Here is a 20,674-nt window from a genome sequence, read left to right as displayed (position 1 = left end):
TATCATCGTTCCTGTTGTAGTCGCTGTTATCGTTCTCGTTGTCGTCGTCCATAGTCGTCTTCTATCGTCGTCTTCTATCGTCGTCGTCCCCAGCAAAGTAACTAAATATTAGAAAACGTAGCCGCCCAGACACATCAAAATTAGGCGGTCTCATAATCATAGATGCCCAGGTAATAAATTATCGTACCTTGCTCCTATTGCTCTGCATTTTGATGGGGTATGCATTCTTGCAATTGATTCGCTTAATGTTTGACGCCAAGATTGCTCGGGTTACAGTAGTCGCACAGCGTCAGGAAATCAACCATTTGATGCTTGCCCATTTGGCCCGAAGACCGGGCGAGTTCTTCCGTTGACTCCTCACTTGATGAGAGGTCGCATTCATAGGCCGCGATCATAACAGTCGACATTCAACACATTTCTCGTTTCTTGCTTTGCCGTCACTTCCTCTTCTCAATCTGCAGCAGACTTGTCTTTCACAATGTCACCATTGGTCGGTTTCTCAGACAATCAATTCCGCACACGCGGCGATCTCGTGCGGGGTGCCGCCGCCCTGATCGGCCCATTGGAGTTGTACAAGTCAACTGAGAAAGCACGAATCAAGTTCGCGACAAATACTGCTGCCGGGTTCGACGAGGTCTCGGCCCAGTTGGAGGGATTCGCCCGCCCGCTTTGGGTGGTTGCTAGCCTCCTCCGCGAACCCAGCTTCGACGCCAACAATGGCGTGGATCTCAGTTCTTGGACGACGGGACTCGTGGCAGGCACCGATCCTGAATCTGAGGAGTACTGGGGCAACGTGGGAGATATTGATCAGCGGATGGTGGAGATGGAGTCCATCGCATTTACACTCTTGACCTCCCCCGACGCGTTCTTGGTATCATGCGACGAAAAGGCTAGGGGGAGATTGCGGGCTTGGTTAGGCCAAATCAACGGCAAGAAGATGCCGCAGAACAATTGGCGCTGGTTCCGTATCTTTGTCAACCTTGCTCTTGTCAAGACTCTTGGCGTTCAAATGGAAAGTGTGCGTCACTTCATGGAGGAAGACTTCGAGTTGCTAGATTCGTTCTACCTTGGCGAGGGTTGGTCTAGCGATGGGCTTTGGGGAGAGGAAAGGAAGCAAGCCGACTACTACTCTGGCAGTTTCGCCATCCAGTTTGCCCAACTCCTGTATGTCAGGTTTGCTGTGGGTGATGAAGAGAGGGTAGAGAGGTACAAACAGCAGGCAAGAGAGTTCGCGTCGACTTATTGGAGATATTTCGATACCAATGGTAGGCTCTTTGTTCCAATACGGTACTCTAGACTGACTATACATAGGAGCTGCGATACCTTTCGGCCGAAGTCTAACGTACAGATTCGCCTTTGCGGCTTTTTGGGCCGCTGCGGCAACCGCTGGTGTTAGTTTGCCAGCTCCAGTTGACAATGTTGGAGCTGTCAAAGGCTTGCTTCTTCGGCATCTCCGCTGGTGGGCAAAACAACCTGATATGTTCAACACAGAAGGGACGCTAAACATCGGCTTCGCATATCCCAACATGTACCTGAGCGAAGACTACAACTCGCCACAGTCGGTGTACTGGTGTCTGAAAAGCTTCATAGTACTAGGACTCGACAAAGACCACCCCTTTTGGACAAGCGAGGAAGTACCTCATCCACTTGACGGCGCACAGTGGAAAAACAACAGGATGTCGAATCATGAGGGCTTGAATTGTATCGAGGTGATCTGGCCCCCTAGGCAGATCCTCTGTAGCACCCCCGAACACCACTTGTTCTTGTCTTCAGGGCAGATGACAACCAAGACATTCAAAGCAAGGGAGGCCAAGTATGGCAAGTTTGCCTACTCTTCTGTCTTTGCATTCAGCGTGCCCACGGGGAACATGCTTACGCAGCTAGCCCCTGACAACACACTTTGCGCCAGCAATGACGATGGCGATAGCTGGAAGGTTCGGTGGGAGCCCACTGATGTGCGTCTCGAGGCCACATCAATCGTCAACAGAGACGGTGTGTCCTTTGAGGTACAATCTCTGGTCAGCACCTGGAAACCTTGGAAGCATCTTGACATGTGGATTGAGACGGCTTTGGTCCCTGTCATGGAACACTTCCCTGGGTGGCACGTTCGGATCCACAAGATCAATGTAGGAACCATGGCGGATACTCCTTCATGGATAGACAGCATCCGACTTGTTGACGGAGGCTTTGCCATTGCCTCCCACACCACGAAGGGTAACTTCTTGCCAGAAGTAGCCCTTCAGGGGCTTGAGGGAGAAGGCTTCACCCAACAAGCTGACAACGCCCTTGTTCTTTCGACGGCCGGTGCGAGCGGTATCGTGGATCTCCCAATGAAGTTCGATAGTGTCGGAGGCATCGTTGGCCAAGGAGGAGCATCGGGTGTTAAGAGCGAGGTCTTTCTATTAAAGGCTGACCCTAACACCAACTTGATCGCGCAAAGAACTTTCATTCCGGCTGTCAAGCACCATATCAGCTTGCGTCAACATTTTTCTGGGGATCAGAAATCACTGCACCTTTCCTCTGGCATTTTTGCTGTCAGTTCTCAGGCCAACTTGGAAAATGTTGCTAGTAGGAACATTTGGCAAGAATGTCCTCGAGTGGAAATTGTAGATGGCAAAATACGCATTCATGCTTCTTAGCGTTCACGCAGGATGTTCGTTTTCGTAGAGTAACGTTCTAGCTCCACATTACGCAAGGGCAGCATGACCTCCCACCCTGCAATACAACAACCATTAGCATCCGCGATATTGCGATCGTTCTCGCGTGTTGACTTACACAAGGCAGACAGCAATGCACAAGGCTGAGCCTATGGCTCGGAACAGACGGCCCGTTGGATCCATGGGATGGGATGAAAGTTTCTACAAGTATTCTTCCTATAGAATAGTGACAGAGTTGACATTTCATAAACCTTACAGCGTTACTGTGTGCCTTTCAAGGTTTGCCAAGTTCCGAAGAGCCGTACTCCAAATTCCGGGGCCGTGGAAGGCCTCACACAAACTCCGTCTTGCCCGTCCCAGCCTGGCAACCTTTATCGTGTGTATCGCTGCGCTGAACCCAGTGACGCCCTTTTCCGTCCAAACTTGAAGACGCTGTAAATCTGATTTCTGTAATGGGCATCCAAATCCAGCTGCGAACCGCTCCGCCTCGCTGTGAAACCGTGAACTGTCTCCAAATATCGTGAAGAGATGAACTGCAAGAGAAATAGCAAAACTTAGAGTACGACAGGCATGGCGTGCGCCATATGTTCTATCTGCAACTCGTAGCTCCCCACTCCGATAACCTCTATGGGCCACATGATAAGCTCCGCCCACGCCGTGCCCATAAGCTGTTCCGAGATGATGGACAACAGAGCTCGGGCCCAGCCGTTCAGAAACCAACAGAACGGTTCTGCCATGTTGATAATGACGCAATAGTGAGCCAAGACGACGAGAGCTGCGGGATGCCGGCGCCGCAACATGTCAAGGTAGTCGCTGGACATGAGTACGGGCCACAAGAATACCGCGCGGAACTCGACTGGGGCAGACATGGCGTTCATGGTGGAAACCTTGGCAATAGCTTCGCTCAATGCTATTACCGCGTTATTGATGGTGTACTTGCCCTCGGTAGAGGTCTCCATGGCACCGATCTCGGCTAACCGGGTGCTGAGCCGGGGGAGCCGCTCAAAGAGGGGCTGAAGCGACGGTTCCGGCGTCTGAGGCTCGCCGGGGCCGCGGATGAAGATTTCGCGCAGCGGTCCCTTGCGCAGATCGTCGTCTGAAGCGCGCAGAATCACGCTCATGCCGTCTGTCAGGGTGAATATGTCGAGCATGCTGTCGATGGGCGAGAAGGTTGGGTTGTACTTCTCATAGCTGGGGTAGGTGGCGAAGGCGCTTAGCGTCAGGAAGATGGAAGACGCGAAGAGGGCATGGCAGTTTGTGGAGGAGATTGTGCCGAGCAAAGTTCCTCTCATGCCGTTGATGGCGTCATTCTGGTGCTGGGCAGCCTGCATAAGGTAGGCATGGCGGCAGTCTGGTTGGAGGTATGCCAGGTGGTAGGCTGAGAAGGCAAGGAGTTGGTGAAGTAGAAAGGGGTAAGAGAGCGCCTCTCTTGGCACATCATACTGGAGCGTCTTCTGCGCCTGGGAGGAGTGTGAGAAGGTTCGATACGACACCGAAGTGTAATGGTGCATAAGCTCAAGATCTGAGATCCAGCCGCTGGCCGTCTCCGTCTTGTTCAAGTCGGTCAGAAACCGCGAAAAGTAAGGGAACGGATCCGACTGCGAAGACGGAGAAGTTTGCCCTCCTGGACTCGACGCGCCATGGTGGCCACCGAGTGATCCGGCTGCGGACTGTGGCGAAAGAGACGCGGGCGACTGCGCGCTTGGCCTCCGCCTAACCGTTGCCGACCCCTATCCACCCCCGCCGCTGTCAGATCCGAGAACGAGATACCTCAACACCAAAGAGTTTCGATTCTTGGGGAAACAGAACTTACCCGTGATCCCGATCGCCTCGCCCGATGCCCTGCCGCCGGCGCCTGTGCCGACACCTGGGACGAGCCGCTTGTTGACGCTCCCGCGTTTTCTAGTAGACTGCAAGGCAGCCCGTGGCGCACACAGGCACTGCATGGCCTGTTTTCGTCACACTACGTCAGGAGGATCGCGCATTAGTCTCACATCTCAACATCGAGTGTCGGCTTCTAAGTGGCACCAGGGGCTTCAGGGGAGTTTGGGAGGTTGCATCGACCTACTTTGACTCTTCTCTCCTTGCATCTCAAGCACCCATTTCGAGATTTCCTGTACCCCAAACGCTTCATGGTGAGATCGTAAGCGGCTCTTCTCTGCTAAGACTTCACTGCCGAGAGGGCAACATTGAGAATCATTAATGATATCCGAAAACGACAACGAGGACGAGGTTGAGGACAAGGTCCAGTTAATAAGGACGAGCTGGTGGGGGTGGTCTGGTGTCTTGGTCGGAGTATGTGTGCTCTGTATATACGCCGGCCACCTCCAAAGATAGCCAAGACGAGGGTGTTGTTGTGTTGAGCCTTGTCGAACACTGTTGCTCGCCGACTAAACAAAGCTAAGACGGATGGGGAAGTCAACGGGTACGCCCAGGCTTCGTCTGATCTTGCAGTAGGCAGTCAGGCACAAATACCTCAGTACTTGACGCATTTACTGACAGGTCAAGGGCACTATTCTTAAGATGCGGATAGAAGATGCGCGGGAATGCCAAGCCCTGAGTCTGCCATTTGAACAACTTAACCATCGACAATTTCATCACCCCGCCGGACGGGGGTCCGGAAGGCTAGCCATGAAGCTTGGAGGGAAGAGGGCTCGAGATGGGAAGGGAAAAAATTGGAGAAGTGAAGCTTACTAGGTTCCTTGGTATCCCCAGCCGGCGACGGTGATTAGGGGTGACGGTGTCAGCGACGCGGAAACTGAGTCGCGCCAAGACCGTCCCCTCTCCGTTGTACGGGCGGACATGCCGCACCCCTACCTCTCTACGGCAGTCCTGGATACCTTAACGAGCATGTATGACGGCCGATGCTCCCTGATCAGTGATGTGATGGGGGGGGGGGGGGGGGGTCCCCGCCGCCGCACGCATACGCACACTCTCACGCTCCGCGTCCGCGGGAGGAGCGGCCAGGAGCGGTAAAGGGTCGTCTGGCTAAGCCTTTCAAGTACGTGCGTCATGTGGGGGAGCCCTTACGGTCGTCTCTACTGTAGGTAGTGTATCTGCAGCAGCATGCACTCCAAACTCCAACGTGGTTCCCGCTGGCGCATTGACAGCCTTGCATGGACAGGCTGAATATAGAACCAGTGAAACGGCTTCTGGTCGACGTTGCGGCCGCGGCAAATGGGATGAAGAAGAGACAGACCAGCTGTTGAGACTAAAGAGGAAAACCAGGGCGCGAATTTGCCAAGACATTTCGTCAGAGTTGGTGTATCTGGTAGAAAGGCTTTTTTGATGAAATACCCTCTCACGATTGTTAGGCCAAACCTGTGTCGTTTAATCCTGCGTCCATCGCCAAGACCAGGCTCAGCCCAGCAGGTAGCAGCTAAGCCTCAGTATTGCGTCGCCGTGCCCAGATCGTCCGCCGATGTTCCCGCCCACCTCCTCTCCTGAATAGAGTTTCTTGGGAGAGATGGGGGTTTCCTGAGTTAAGCCTCGATCCGGCGACTGCCAGCCAATTTGAATTGACAGGGAAACATCGGCCTACGGCAAAGTCTTGGCGCTCCCAAGACTCCAAGAGACGGCACACGCGCAGACCAGCACGACCAGCCACACACCACCCGCGCCCGTGGATTCCGCGTGAAGAGCGTCCGGGCGCTCCGCGGGCCCTCTGGGGTCAATCCCCGGTCAATCCCCGGCCGAGAAGATTTTGACTCGGCGCAGAGATATTGGCCAATCATGAGGCGATCCGAAAACGACACTGCCTCCACGCCTTTAACCGGGGTTCTGTATCTGATTACTACAATATGCTGACACGGAGCAGGACTTTACGGCGGTAGACACGGGGAGAAGAGTCTGCCTGCCCCGATGGCCAATCACAAAGAGCGGCTTTCTGGTTATTCCAATTAGAGGGGCATCGTGTCTAGTCGTAACCCTGCCTAGCACGGCGTCTTGGTTGTCGTAATTTCAAGTATTTGAGTATTTTACGGATGTTCGGCGCACTGACAGCTGTCACCCTATTCCACGGCGCTAGCAGCATGACGGTCGAGATTTAGTCTCTCGTAGGAATTCGTACGCAAGTCATGTATTGAGTGCTTATGCAATCACTCGCGCGCCTTCAAGCACTCCCCACAGGGCTGAGCATGATGGGAAAGTTGGACGTCGTGAGAATATGCAGGCAACGGAATACGGCTCGTTTATCGTTTATCGGTTATCGACTATCCGTTCTCGTTTTCTCTTTCGTATGTCGTAGAAAACACCACTCGTTTCCGCCTCTGGCTGTAGAGGCTGAGCAGAGATAACTTCATTCCTGGCAGACTTAGTGTGATTGACAAGAGGGATTGGTTCCGGGCGTTCCAGCAGTAGAACTATTGCCTGGTGAAGAGAGTGCTTAAAGCCAGAGGTCTGCATTGGTACAATAATCAATTGCATTCAGTATCAATACAAAACGAAATTCAGCCATTGATTTGAATAAAATAATTTGACGACCGTTTTTCAACAAGTTAGAGCCACAAGTCTCGAGAACTCCACCCCGCAGCAAAGAAACAACAATGGCGAACGATTACTACCGCTATGACCCCTCCTTGCCTGCGGCGATTATCTTTGCCGTTTGCTTCGGACTTTCTGCAGCCGGCCACGCATTTCAGCTTGTCAAAACCAGGACCTGGTATTTCATACCATTCTTGATTGGTTGCATCGGTATGGGCATGTGCTCTTTCTCGTCAGTCAGCGAAACTAACAGGCCACAGTTGAGGTTGTGGGGTATGCCGGCCGAGCGATCAACGCGACTGAGACACCGAACTGGACAAAGGGGCCCTACATTATTCAAGCTTTGCTCTTGCTGTTGGGGCCTCCGTTTTACGCCGCATCGATCTATATGGTGTTTGGGAGACTAGTTATCTTGTTGGATGCTGAAAAACATTCTCTCATTCGGAGAAAGTGGCTCACGAAATTCTTTCTGCTTGGAGACATTTTGTCTATTTTTGGCCAGGCAATCGGTAGGTCATAGGCCGCTCAGAGCATCTGAGTCAACAGTAGCTCACGTGTCTCAGGTGGTGGGCAACTTGCCGGTGCAGACACCCAAAAGAAGAAGGATCTGGGCCAAACGATTATCATCGTTGGACTTGGCATCCAAATCTTATTTTTCGGCTTCTTCATGATTGTTACGATTCTTTTTCATCTTCGAATCAACCGCGACCCCACTCCGACTAGTCTTGTGGTCAAGACCCCTTGGCGACGCCTCCTCCAAGTGCTCTACGTTGCGAGCTTTCTCATCCTGGTTCGCTCAGTCTTCCGAGTCATTGAGTATGTCATGGGCGAAGATGGGGAGCTGCAGTCCAAGGAAGTATACATCTACATTTTCGACGCACTGTTGATGCTTGCTGTGTCAGCAGCATTCAATTATTCCCACCCTTCACGAATTATCAGCAACTCTGCGGCAACCCGTTTCACCATTTCAGACCCGGAGGATCAAGTCAACAATTACCCGATGACTTCAACAAGCAACTTCGACGGGTCTCGGTCAGCGGCATCTAGCTATCTCCCGCAGAAGTAGGAAGTGTCTGATGGCTACATTACTGCGCTAATCCGTTCGCCCCCATCCTGGATAACAGGCTGTGCTTTTTTGCTTCCAAGTTCCAACAGCTGTTTCGATTGATTCGTTTGGTTGACTGTTTCTCTCTTCAACTCAACTCCAGAATAGAATGATTCTCATTTAGAATTGCCCGCTTAATTCATGAATTTGTCTCGTTTTCTGAATCCAAGTTCTTGGCAAAGCCAATATGCAGATAGCAAAACACCTTCAACCCCGTACTTGTCGTGGCTGGTGATAACAGAAAGATGGGATGAAATGCTCGAACGGGCTTCCGGTCGCCCCCACGACGGGATGTGCAGATGATCATCAGGCTGACAGCCTGTAAACTCTGTCCGCCGGGACATTGAAAGTGCCCGAGAATGCAGCTGGCCGGCTTGGCATGTCAAAACGTCTCGGAGAAGCTCACTGAAGGTGACGGCGGCCGAGCCTCATGGCGCGAAACATCAAGGTCGCCGTGCCAAGAATCACCAGAGCCTCATGAAAGGACAAGTGACGCCCGGCTTGCCTCACAGGGATCGACGGTTGATCAGGTTGCCTCAGATATAGACCTCATATGCTCACAGCTCCCAAAGGGTCTTGGCTGCCAGGTTGAACTCGCTTTGGATGGCAGGGTATTGACGTGCCGTACGCCGCGTGCCGAGAACTCAGCTGCCCAAAGGTCTGCGTCCAAGCTCCCCAGTACCGCGGCGTGCCGTAGAAACCAAGGATGAACCCAAATGTCGATGCTATAGACAAGCGACATGTGCTATTGCTCAGAATCAAACGCCAAGACTCGATGGTCTCTTTCACATCTCGTCGGCGCTTCTGGTGCAGCTTTCTTCAGTCTCATGACGCAGATATTAATAGCGGCTTCTGTGAGGGCATTCGGAACGGGCCGTTAAGCTTTCTAGGTGAAACCACATGATGGGGTGGACCCTGCAGTGACTGTGCACGCTTGAACAGCCAAGACCCAAGGCAACTTAGCCAGTTACGATGGTGCCCATTAGCTCATGTGGCCGGGCACTTTCGACAAGCAGACGAACCACGCTGGCGGGATGAGGAGGAGGGGACATAAAGTATGAACGTATTCGGCTCTTTTACGCGCACATGATTTCCGAACCGTCGGAACCGACTGCAACGGAGCTCGGGCTCTGCATGTTGCCATGCTGCTGTGATCGACGGCACCCCTCCCGCTTTCCCTTGCCTCCGTGCCCCCCGGACAGCTGGGATGATGGTGTCAAAACGTGGCGCAGGGCAGACACTTGGGCCAAGGACCCCATGCTTCTTTTCCCAATCAGCCTTGGGCTGGCAACAGCGTGGCAGAGGAGACAGCGCCAAGACCCCTATCTATCTAATTTTATACCCCAAATGTTTGATTTCCCCGCAACTGCTCGAGTAAGATTAAAAGAGTCTCGCCTGCTCATCACATGAAGTTATTCACCGCCGATTGCTACATCGCGAGGTCTTGGCATCGTCTTCTTGACTCTTGGCTTGGCGCCGTCCTACCCGATGGGCGGAGTGGCTGGTATCTTTTCCTTTCTTGGCATTTGCAAGTCTCAAGACCTTTTTGCCTTCGAATTTTGATTTCATCAACAAGGCCAAGGGTTATCACCACTGCTTTCTAGGCGCGTGTTTCGATACCGGTGCAGAGTTGATGCCAAGCCCAGCTCGACTTGGCCGCGACGCCGCCATTATCTATCACAACCCGGCCCAAGTCGCGGAGGTCTCCAAAGGAGGAATGCAGATCCGTACCATGTCTATCACGACTTTCTTGGCACTCATCAATTGACTGATATCGTTAGCACGAGGCAGACCGGCAACTCTGGTCATGAGGTGTCGCCCTCGGGGGTGGCGATGGCACTGAACATGTGAAGAGCAACTTGGCGAACACACTCGCGCCCATGTCGACGACGTGAAGCACGATGTCGATCATCACGACGATATCAACTGGCGCAACTCATCAGTGACGGGTAGGTAGATCATCGCTGGGTTGGAAGAGGCAAGCCACGTCGAGGATGACGAGTAAATGGTGCTATCGCCGCTTGCCAAGAAGTCATTTGACTTCAGCAACTAGAATCAGGCCATATGTCCAGGCAGTCATGTTGCCAAGAACGAGATAATGGTCGCTGAGTCGTTCGCCAAGCCGCTTTGAAGATATTGTAGCTACCTCTCTGTACGCCTCATCCCCTTGTTCCAAAATCTAGGAATAGTCTGCTAGAATGAGCTTCGCATCATGAGTGCTTCCCATTCAGGACTAGAGCCTCCAGTGTTATTTGCTAAATTATTTCATGTCGTGACGCAAGCTACTGGGTCAACGATGATCTAGTTGTTGAGAGAATTCTTTTCAAGTCACGAGAATGAACAACATGAGGACCCAGTCTCAACACTACTACAACTCGTTACCTATTTAAGTAATTCCGGTCTTGGGGCTGTAGGGCTAATTGACCATAGGCAACTTCACTTGGGAAAGAGCACATTGGTGATTCGTGACTTGACTTTACCCGATTTCTTCTCATGGGCTGATGTATTACCCGGGTTCGATGCTTTATCGTGACATCTCACGGCCAGCATGGTAGATCCCTTGGCGATCTACAGTTCCAAGGGATCTACAGTCTGTTTATGAATCTGTTGTCAAGTACGGCGTAAGTAGCGGCTCTTGAGTGTTCGGAAACCATCCGCACCCTCCATCGGAACAACGCGCCACCTCTCTGTAGACGCGAGTGTAACTGTGGGCTCCGTCGACAGGAATACACCTTGCTGCAGAGTTCGCAGCCTCCTAGGGCTGAATTAAACTACGTGTGCTTGGTGACCTAGTGCTTCCAGAGAGTCTTCGTTCTCGTTCTCGTTCTCGTGATTCTGATGTTCGTGGGCCGTGGCTGATGGTGGCGCGTGCTTGAAGTCACTTTCACCAGACTTTGGATTCTCAACGTGTGTATTCATCAATGCGACGATAACGAGAGGAGGAGAAAACGTACAATTCAAAGCAACATGAATCATGGTCTGCCCGCCTTAATAATACAAGTATTATCTAGTCGATGGGTGCCAAAGGAGTCGTCCATGACGCCCAAAATCTTTGATAACTAAATTAAACTAGCTAGGAGTTCCCGTAGCTTCCAAGTTGTTACCTTTGAAGGAATGAAGTCAGGGTAAGTATTCTTCCTATTCGACCAAATTCCATTTGGCTAAGGCGTCTTCGAGTGCGTGAGATAGTCTAGTTAGTAGTGTAAACGAGTAAAGTTATCGTGGATTTCCTGGATTGAGACACAGGTCGTAATCCCGGTGTTGTGTAATGACATGAACGTACTGAATAAGCTTGACACAATCCTTTTGCGATTAGACTTGCCCTGAAATCAGGGAATCAACGTAAATATTTGTAGCTTCGAAACGGTGTATACACGAAGTATGAGGTATGTCTATGTACAAGAATGAAACAGTTCATCAACGAGTTCCCGAACTGTCGTGTTCCTGGTATCCACGTTACATCTTTCATCATTCGTAACTTCTCACTTGGAGAAGGTAGCCTTGATCACCTGGATTCTGTTGCTGTTGGTGAAAGACATGGTCAAAGTCTTTCCAGACTCGTCAAGGTAGGGGTGAGCAACGCCAGCGTAGACCAGGCCATTGTCAATAGGCTGAGCCTGGAAGATCTGGACATCGGGAGTCCAGGGGCCCTCAGGGCTAGGGGCCGTTCTCAAGAACACAGCGCCGCCGCCAATGCCTGATACAAAATAAGTCAATCGAAACTCAACCCCCATATATGTCAATGAGAATACTAACCGAGGTGAACCATGATGTAGCACTGGTAAAACTGGTTCCAGACAACCTGGCCCTGACCAGTGCCCCAAAGAACAGCAGTCTCAGACGTGAAAGTCGTCAAGCGGTCCGACTTCCAGCCTTGCTGGCGGCCCCACCAGTACTGATACTTGGTCAAGTCGAAGGCGTCGCTGGCCTTGACGCGGACCATGTAGACGTAGCTCCCGTCGACCCAGCCAGTCTTGGTCGTCGGGGGACCACCCCAGGCGTAAATGTACTCGGAACGGGGGTCGCGGAAGGCCATAATGTCGCCATATCGGGGGTTGCTGTTGGCCGGCCACCAGAAGCCTTGATCGCCGAAGCGCTTGGTCACGGTTGGAGTGCCGTTGATGACATCGACCTTGGCGATGCCAGCGCCTACGAGCCCGTTGGAGTTTTGGTTCTACAAAGGACGTTACTTTCTGGGTTTCTTCACATGCGATCAACCAGATGACAACTTACGACAAGATAGAACACCGCGCCGGTTTTGGTGGCAGCGTTCACCTCAACCAAACTGGTCCCGCCAAACCCAGTGTCTTGCTTCTCACCCCACGAGGCGTTAAAGGGAACGAACTGGTTCTGGCGCCCGTTGCTTCCCAGGTTCAAGTCGTGCACCAGCAGCGGGTTGTTCGTGGTCGCCGACACGGCGTCGCGGACCATGCCGTGGAACCCGGAGGTGTCCTTGGCGGGGTCCGTCACGCCGGCATCGCACCAGAGGGTGTCGCCCCAGACGGCGTAGTACTTGCCGGCGATGGCGCCCGTGAAGCCGAGATCGCGGTGGGAGCAGCTGTTGTCGGCGGTCTGGAAGCCCAGGTAGTCGACCTTGGGGTTGGCGATGGGGTTCGTCCCGACGGGCTGGGTGTTGTCGGGCATCCTGCGCGAGACGGGGTTTGCGTTGGCGAAGTTGCTGCAGGTGTCGGTGCCGGCTAGCAGCGCCGCGGCGAGGGGTAGAAGACGTGCCGTGTGGGGACGCATGGCGATCTCGATTCTGGTCTTGTTGGGGTTGCAACCTCGGACTGAGGGGTATAACGTGATTGTCGTTAAGGAGGGGACGAGAATGGCTTCTCGGTGTGACTCGGTGTGATGATGAATGAATGGGATGCCGGATTCAATCTGGCTGTTGAAAAGACTGTCTGCAGTTGGAATCTAGAAGAGTGAAGTTATCGCAAGAAGGAATGCTGATGATGCGCGAGCGCCTGGTCGAGGGAGAGAGACATATTTAGAAGCTTGGCCCTGCTTCACTTTATGTACTCGATTGCGTAGTGCAAGGTGGCCGTGATGCCATATTGTCAATCTCCCGACTTGATGGCAGGATGTGGGCGATGGATGACAGGGCCAGATGGTGTGGCAGGCCGGGACACCTCACGGACGGGACGGGCTGCAGATCCAGAACGCCGGACGGTGCGCCACGGCGCTGTGGGGCGGCTTCGGGACCGAAGGCGGGCTGAGAGTGAATGAAGGAGCAGGGCCAGAGCTTCCTTGGGCTGGCGAAGGACGGGTGTGGCGTCGTGATTGCGAGACAGAGCTAGCGTGCTGGTAATTTTGGTGCCTTGTGGGAATTATGTGGCGCCCATGCAATAGTCATCATGAGGATTGGTCCTGTAGTAAGTTGCGGAGTGAAATTGTAGTCGATGACGGAGTCGCGATGTCCTGCAATAGCCACTGAAGACAGAAGTTTGATGGAAGCTTTGCTGCACGTTGGGATAGGTCGATACTTGGGTACTCCGTGCATCATGGGCAATTAGAATAACATGATTTTAAGTTGCGAACGTCCCGGATTCTTCTACCTGTCGCGTATTGTTACAAATGAAAGGATTCTTCAATTCATCGAACATGGACAACCCAACATCAGTAGTCTGAAGGCGCTCACCAGGTTGAATTGTCTTGGATGAACTAGCAGCTCCGCGGGTTTTCATCTTAATTCTCATGGTCACAATGATGGTATTCGACGATCTAAATCGTGATTACGAATACTGCATGAGAGAGCATTATCAGCCACCCAACTCCGAACACAGCGGGCGCCCGTTCGGGGACGGCAGACCAAACGAACGAACCATGAACCATCCAGGCTCTAGAAAGCCACATGCCTCTCCCCAAGGCGCCTATTGGCCAACAACCCCTTGGTATGTTTGCCAAGTCGGGAAGCTCGTTTGTGCGGGGCAAAACGGGCATCGGCAGTGGGGGCCTCATCTCCAACCGGCGAGCTTCCCCTCATCGCCGTCCACTTGGAATCCCCCATCCGGAGTGCACTTCCGCCTTGATAATCCCGGCCTACTCGGTTTTCATGGCGAGGAACGCGCTCTTTTTAAATTCAACGTTATTTAATCCCGCGATCGCTTGTTCAGGTCCTTGTCCACGACGACGGCCAGCATCGTCATGTTGCGTCCCACGTGCGCCGACCTGGCCCGGCTGTTTGGCACGCCCCTCCGGCGCCTCCGTTGCCATGACCATGATGGAAGCCTCTGCGGTCCTTCCGGGTTTCTCTTGGATGTCTCCCGATGAAACCCTGCCAGAACATAAAAAAGCACTGTCCCAGACTTTGAGAACTTTGCTGTTCATTCTGCTCCCCAGTTGAAGTGTCTGCCTTGCCAATACCACCCAAACTAACCATGGCACCGGTGACCTCGTCCCTGGCCGTTGCGGCCGCCGCCCTCCGTAAGCTCCGGTGCCCTCACCCATCCTTTCCGGCCGAAACCCTAACATCCATGAAGTCCTGCTCCCCCTGACATCCGCCGACCCCAATGACACCTTCACCCGCAACGGCCTCACCTGGTCCCGCGGCCTCCGCATGAACCAGATCCAAGTCGTCGGCACGCACAACTCGTACCATCGCGAGTCCCCGCTGGAGGAGCGCGACACCCAGCGGACCATCCTCCCCGACACCCAGAACTACTGGTACTCCCACCCGGCCCTCGACATCCAGGCCCAATACCAGTCCATCCGCAACTTCGAGCTCGACATCTTTGCCGATCCCGAGGGCGGGCATTATGCTTCCCACCTCATCCGCGAGCTCGCGAACCTGTCCACCACCCCGGACCCGGAGCTGCAGCAGCCCGGCATCAAGGTGCTCCACGTCGCTGACGCCGACTACCACACCACCTGCAAGACCTTAGTGGGATGCTTGCAGATTGTCAAGAAATGGAGCCAGGCGCATCCCGACCACGTCCCCATCCCCTTCATGATCGAGTTCAAGACAGCCGAGGAGGCCTATGCCGCTATGGGTGGCGCCGCGCCGATCCCGTGGAACAACACCGAGCTCCTGCAGGGCCTGGACGACGAGATCCGCAGCGTCTTCGCGGCCGACGAGCTCGTCACGCCCGACGACATCCGCAGAGGCAACCTGACGCTGGAGCAGTCCGTCCTGCAGCACGGCTGGCCCGATCTCGAGAGCGCTCGCGGCCGCGTCCTGTTCCTGATGGACAACGGGCCGGTCCACCCCGTCCGCGACGCCTACACCCTTGGCAAGCCCAACCTTGAGGGCCGCGTGCTCTTCACCAACTCCGCCCCGGGCCAGTCCGACTGCGCATTCCAAAAGGTGAGTAGTTTCTTTCGTGTGTGTATGTCTGAAATTCGACATCGCTGACCGGTTCCAGCTCAACGACCCGACTGGAGCCGAGCAGGCGAACATCCAGGCGCAGGTCAAGGCTGGGTACTGGGTCCGCACCCGCGCCGACGTCCCTCTCGACACGCTCCTGTCCAACGACACCACCGGCATGCGCGACCAGGCCTTCACCAGCGGCGCGCAGGTTGTGTCGACCGACTTCCAGGCCTACGGCATGAGCTCCCGCTGGGGCGTTGATTACGCTGCCCGTCTTGACAACGGGCTGGCCGCGCGCTGCAACCCCGTAACTGCCGGTACGGGATGCGAGGATGCGAAGCTTGAGCCTGCGGAGTACATTCACAACTAGATTTGGTCGTGTATGAGGCGAGATTGCACATATTTGTGGGAGTGTGAATAGTAATGATAATATAATGGGGATAATCGACCCCTGAAACCGACCACTTTTCCATGTTGTTACCCAGGTAATTGATGAAGGGAATATGTGCGAAGTAGACTTCCATACCGTCAGCCCTCGTGTAGGAAGATATCGAGACAGCGAATGATGCCCGAATCATTCGACGTATGAAACAAGAAATCTACACGTATCCCTTGGCCGGCGGTTCCTGTGTTCACCTCACGGCCACGCTTTGCGACACCTGGATCCAATCCCAGTACGCCTTCCAAGACCATTCCCGCAAATATAACCCCCGAGTTTTAAGCCGCCAACGAACTCCAAAATGCAGCATTTACGTCTTTCGGCCGGATCCCGGGTGACCTGCCCAAGCAGACAGATCGAGAGCCGAGTTCTGCGTAATGTGTTAGTGTCGTTCTCTTCCCAGCTAGTCGATGTACGACAGAATTACTCACCATGTACAAGCATCCCCACGTTGATCGTGACCGTCCGCCGGGTTGACGCCGGCGACGGCACCGGGCTGGGTGTAGAAGCACCTAGACCAAATAGATCCCCGCCAAATGTCGGGTCCAGACTCATCGGATCTTCCATCGACATTGTCGACGGGACCCCCTGGGCGGTCGTGCCCACGAAGTCCAGCGACGGCGTGCCGGTTGCCTCGAGATTCACGGGCTGGCCCGTCGATTGCGACAGCGGATTATCGCCAAAGGGGGCCGCCATGTTGAAGTTACTCTCAGCCATCGTCGTTGCGATGTAGTTGTCAACAAGCGGGTTGAAGCTCCTCTCTGCGATGGCCTCATCCGTAAAGTCGGCAGGGTTGATCTCGGCCGTGACGAAATCAGCCGCCGGTGGAATGACCACGCCCCTCTGCCGCAACGACCACTCGACCTCGTCTGCATCGTAAAAGTCGCCGTCGAACCCCGGCACAGACATGCGCAGCTTATGGTCGACCCTGGCGTCGCGGATCTCCTCCGTCTGCGCGTTCCACGGGCCGATGCCGTACATCGAGTCAATCTTTTGCCTCTCAGGCTCCAGCGACCCCTGGTTCCCGACCTGCGTCTGCGTCGTGCGCGACGACTTGTCGTGCCTCGGCAAGTCGCTCGCGTCCATCTCATTGCGCATCTCGTCAAAGAAGGTCCCGCCGCCGCCGAGGTGCAGGAACGGGAACCGCCAGTTGAAGAGCGTCTCGCGCTGGTTCACACTGAGCCGGTTAGCCAGCCTCTCGACGATCTTCTCGCGGGGCTCGAACAGCATGCAGAAGCCGAAGACGGAGGCGACGCGGTGCGGCGGCGGGTTGGGCATGCGCAGGAGGACGTACGCGCGCTCCAGCGTCGACCGCTGCAGCCGCCGCCCGAACGTCCGCTCCTGGTATGCGTACGAGCTCGGCGCCGAGAGGAGAGAGTAAGGAGACTCGGAGAAGGAGAGGGGCTGGCCCGACGAGTCCAGGAGGCCCGCCGTGTCCAGGCCGTTACCCTCGAGGGACATACCGAATGGGAAGCTTGCATTGTCCGGCGTCGGCTCCGTCACGATCTCGTAGCCCAGCGGTGCCTGGGAGGCGACGGTGCGGGCTTCGAGAACTTGGCTGTTGTGCGCCCAGGAGGTTGTGTGGATGGCGGTTAGGGCGTGAGATTGATGATGAGGATGGTGGTGGGCCGAGGAGGTGTGGTCGACCATGTATCCCCCGTAGAGGACCTGGTCGGGCTGGGTCTCTGGCTGGGCCCTGTCTGGCGAAGGCGACTTTTCGCTGGGCTTGTCGGGGTTGCTGTTCGGGCTTGACCTGTGTCCTTCGGACTCATGGCCTGGAGCGGTAGCCATGTCGACATCTTTCCCGCCGTCTTCGCTGGTTCTCCGTGCCAACGAGTAGAACTTTTCAGTCGTTGCCTGGAGTTGCTTGCCAAACTCAGGTGCGGTGTCCAGCATGCCCTTGCCGACGGCGAAGTCGTACAGCTTCATGAAGGCCTTGCTCATCTCCTCATTGTTGCTCCTGAGCTGGTCTACCTTCTTTTCCAGAGTCTGGATTGCCGTCTCCTTGCGATTCCGATAAGCCCTTTGGGCCAGGCGGATCTGGGTGCGACGGCGCTAGGTGAGGGTTAGACCATGACATCAAAATGAATGCGACGCATGAACTCGGGGAAACTCATTCATAATCCAGTAAAAACAGCACATTGCGTCACGCAGCAGCAGCACCATACTTACATCCTTTGCTGTTTCGTCATTGGTATCAAGTCTCGGTCTACCTCGCGACCGCTTCTTCTCCTCCTCCTCCTCCTGCTCGCAGGTGTCGACAGCCTGCGTCTTGGTCCGCTTCCTTGACTTGCCGGAGTCCTCTCCGGCTACCCTCGCCCTCTCAGCCGGGGGCAAACTCCGCGGTGCGTGGAAACCCCGCACGCCATCGTCGAAGGACTCGGCATTGAGTATCGACAATTCCGGGTTCTGCATGAATGATATCGGGTAGCCGCCTGGGAACTGGAGAACGCCGTTTTGGTGGTGGTGGTGGTGGTGGTGGTGGTGATGATGATGATGGGGATGAGGCTGAGGCTGAGGATGGAAGAAGTCGCTGTCGTCGCCGGCGTGGATGAACGGAGCGGCGGCGGGTCCTGCAGGGCCCGGCGCTGGGAAACCAACAAAGGGCGGCGGCTGGGGCTGAGGGATGTGTGTGTGTGCAGTCACTGAGCCCTGGAGCTGGATCGGGACTAGATCGCTGGCGTTAGGGGTGAAGTTGGGGTCTGGGGGCAGGTCGAAGCTGCTTGCAGTTGCCTGGTACTGGGCCTGGAGCAGTCTAGGGTCGTGGGGATGGCGGAGGAAGGAAGATGAGTCCGAGGTCGAGGAGGTGAGCGACGCTGACTGATGGGACTCAGGGGGCGATGTATATGAAAAGTGGTGTTGTAGTTGTTGCTGTGGTGGGTTTGGGTGGGAGTGGTTTTGATGCTGGGGCTGGATGTACGGCTGGGTATCATAAAAGATTACAGTTGTCGCTTCTTGCCGACCGCTGGGCTGACTCTCTTGGGGGTGATGTCGTCGTTGTTGTTGTTGTTGTTGTTGCTGCTGCCAGCGGGATTGTGGATGATGATCATGCGACAACTCCTCATAAACGGTGCTACCACTGTCGCCAGAGTGGCCTTGTTGGTGCTGATTAATTTGGCTGCGGCGCTGCGCCGAAAGCTGTTTAGAATGCCGGCGACTGATAATCAATTGTCCACCTCTTCGTCCAGCAGCTGGTGAAGGCCCGTTGTTGAAATGGGTCCTCCCACGGGAGGGAGGAGGAGGAGGCTCGTCCAAACCATCGGCCGGCGGCTCGGTGGTCTGCGCATCCAAGGAGCTGGAACGGAGAGGATTACTCATCTCTGCCGACGGTACAGCGGGTGCGCCAGCAACGGATGGGGGGGGGGGGGGGGGGGATGCGAGGGATCGATCTAACAAAGTTTAAAGGAAAATGCCGACTAACACACCTAATCTCGGAGCCTGTCCGTGTTGCGTGCGACGTCGGCGGGCGAGACAGGTGATGCTGTTAAGGTCTGATAACCCAGTCATCCTGTCGCGCCGCTGGAGCTGTCAGAGGCGGGGAGCTGCCCGCCAATGCATACAGCACGGCGCCCTGCAGACGGTAGCTGGCGATTCGTGTAGTTGCGAACGGGATTGGCTGATACGACTTAAAGTGTGAATAGGACCACTTAAGATGGAGTGAATCTGTAATTAAGTCTCGTTCTGTGACGATTAACTGAAACTAGGACGAGAGATTGCGAGTGAAAGTTGAGGGTAGAGTAGAGTCTGTGGAGCTCTCTCTGCTTGGCCCATGAAGGACAGGCGGCAGACGGGCTTCTTTTTCAATCCGGCTCATCAGTCATGGATGAGACAGCGCCTCAACCCTCATGACAATAACTTCTCTAGTGGGTGTCTGGGGAATGGTCGTACATGGTTCATCGACGGCGCTCCGGGACCGGCTTTTTTTTTCTGTAAAATCTGACGAAATGGGCTTGTAGAAAAAGCAACCGGTATGCACAGAGTCGCACCGCGGCACACACACTGGTGTGGACGAAGATTGCCATCATCCTGATAATCCACCCCTCGTCGTCTCCAATCCCAAGCAGTGGGTGACAAGGTTGGACAAGGGCGGCGGCGTCTGCTGTGGCCCAGCCCAGCCTCGTGGGTGAGGCAAGTCGAGTCCGTCACAATGCCCTTGGGAAGTCCGGGGGTGGTTTTCTCACAAAGAGACAATAGGAGAAGCTATCAAGCAGGGAATAACACCGCCCAGCAGTGAGGCATTGGTTCGCGGAGCCGGGTACTGGAGGCTGTGACGAGCAGGTTGACGAGCCTCGTTTTCTTCGTAGACCCCGACGAGGCAAGGGTATCGCATGGGATCGGCAGTTTGCAGCTCTCCCCCGAGAACATGGCCCACGTCGGAGGTGAGGGTGCATTCGGCTGGCTTGATGATGTCCCAGCCAGGGTGCTGCAAGTGCATCATCACCATGGTATTAGCCACCTTGCTCAACACCCTTCTTCGCCTTAAGGACCCGGTCGGTTGGTCTAGTGTGTGCGCATGCAAGTGACGAGAACCCGTACCCAGCTGCTCGAGGCCTCTATTGGATCGGGGAGCGGCGGAACAGGATCAGTCCGAGATTTAATTGCAGCGATGTCGACCTGGGAGAATGTCACCGGCCTGGCCAGCCTCACTTTTTGGGGGTCGCGGTTTTGCCTCTAGCAGCAAA

The 20,674-nt window shown here is 54.7% G+C and overlaps 6 protein-coding genes across 6 annotated transcripts; 3 read left to right on the top strand and 3 right to left on the bottom strand.

Annotated features, from left to right (window-relative positions):
- Positions 1-478: 478 nt before the first annotated feature.
- CGCA056_v013807 (uncharacterized protein) lies at positions 479-2,639 on the top strand (the record flags this gene model as incomplete). The annotated part of the gene is made up of 2 exons (XM_037329049.1): positions 479-1,265; positions 1,312-2,639. The coding sequence occupies 2 exons, from the start codon at positions 479-481 to the stop codon at positions 2,637-2,639; spliced, it is 2,115 nt and encodes a 704-aa protein (XP_037172931.1).
- Positions 2,640-3,211: 572 nt separating this feature from the next.
- On the bottom strand, positions 3,212-4,603 carry CGCA056_v013806 (Sterol uptake control protein 2; the record flags this gene model as incomplete). Its single annotated transcript, XM_037329048.1, has 2 exons — positions 3,212-4,320; positions 4,471-4,603. 2 exons carry the CDS (start codon positions 4,601-4,603, stop codon positions 3,212-3,214), a joined length of 1,242 nt encoding a protein of 413 aa, XP_037172872.1.
- A 2,598-nt stretch (positions 4,604-7,201) lies between these two features.
- On the top strand, positions 7,202-8,205 carry RTA1-2 (Protein RTA1; the record flags this gene model as incomplete). The annotated part of the gene is made up of 3 exons (XM_037329047.1): positions 7,202-7,349; positions 7,400-7,648; positions 7,703-8,205. 3 exons carry the CDS (start codon positions 7,202-7,204, stop codon positions 8,203-8,205), a joined length of 900 nt encoding a protein of 299 aa, XP_037172932.1.
- Positions 8,206-11,726: 3,521 nt separating this feature from the next.
- Positions 11,727-12,990, bottom strand: CGCA056_v013804 (uncharacterized protein; the record flags this gene model as incomplete). Its single annotated transcript, XM_037329046.1, has 3 exons — positions 11,727-11,941; positions 12,001-12,418; positions 12,478-12,990. The coding sequence occupies 3 exons, from the start codon at positions 12,988-12,990 to the stop codon at positions 11,727-11,729; spliced, it is 1,146 nt and encodes a 381-aa protein (XP_037172933.1).
- Positions 12,991-14,624: 1,634 nt separating this feature from the next.
- Positions 14,625-15,923, top strand: CGCA056_v013803 (uncharacterized protein; the record flags this gene model as incomplete). Its single annotated transcript, XM_037329045.1, has 3 exons — positions 14,625-14,670; positions 14,727-15,550; positions 15,609-15,923. The coding sequence occupies 3 exons, from the start codon at positions 14,625-14,627 to the stop codon at positions 15,921-15,923; spliced, it is 1,185 nt and encodes a 394-aa protein (XP_037172928.1).
- Positions 15,924-16,302: 379 nt separating this feature from the next.
- On the bottom strand, positions 16,303-19,310 carry CGCA056_v013802 (uncharacterized protein; the record flags this gene model as incomplete). Its single annotated transcript, XM_037329044.1, has 3 exons — positions 16,303-16,362; positions 16,431-18,047; positions 18,165-19,310. 3 exons carry the CDS (start codon positions 19,308-19,310, stop codon positions 16,303-16,305), a joined length of 2,823 nt encoding a protein of 940 aa, XP_037172929.1.
- Between the last annotated feature and the right edge of the window lie 1,364 nt (positions 19,311-20,674).

This window comes from Colletotrichum aenigma (assembly GCF_013390185.1).
Source record: "Colletotrichum aenigma strain Cg56 chromosome Unknown KSG_Cg56_contig09, whole genome shotgun sequence".
NCBI classification, from domain to species: Eukaryota; Fungi; Ascomycota; class Sordariomycetes; order Glomerellales; family Glomerellaceae; genus Colletotrichum; species Colletotrichum aenigma.
Note: the sequence above shows the minus strand (reverse complement) of the source record. Positions and strands in the feature narration are given on the sequence as shown.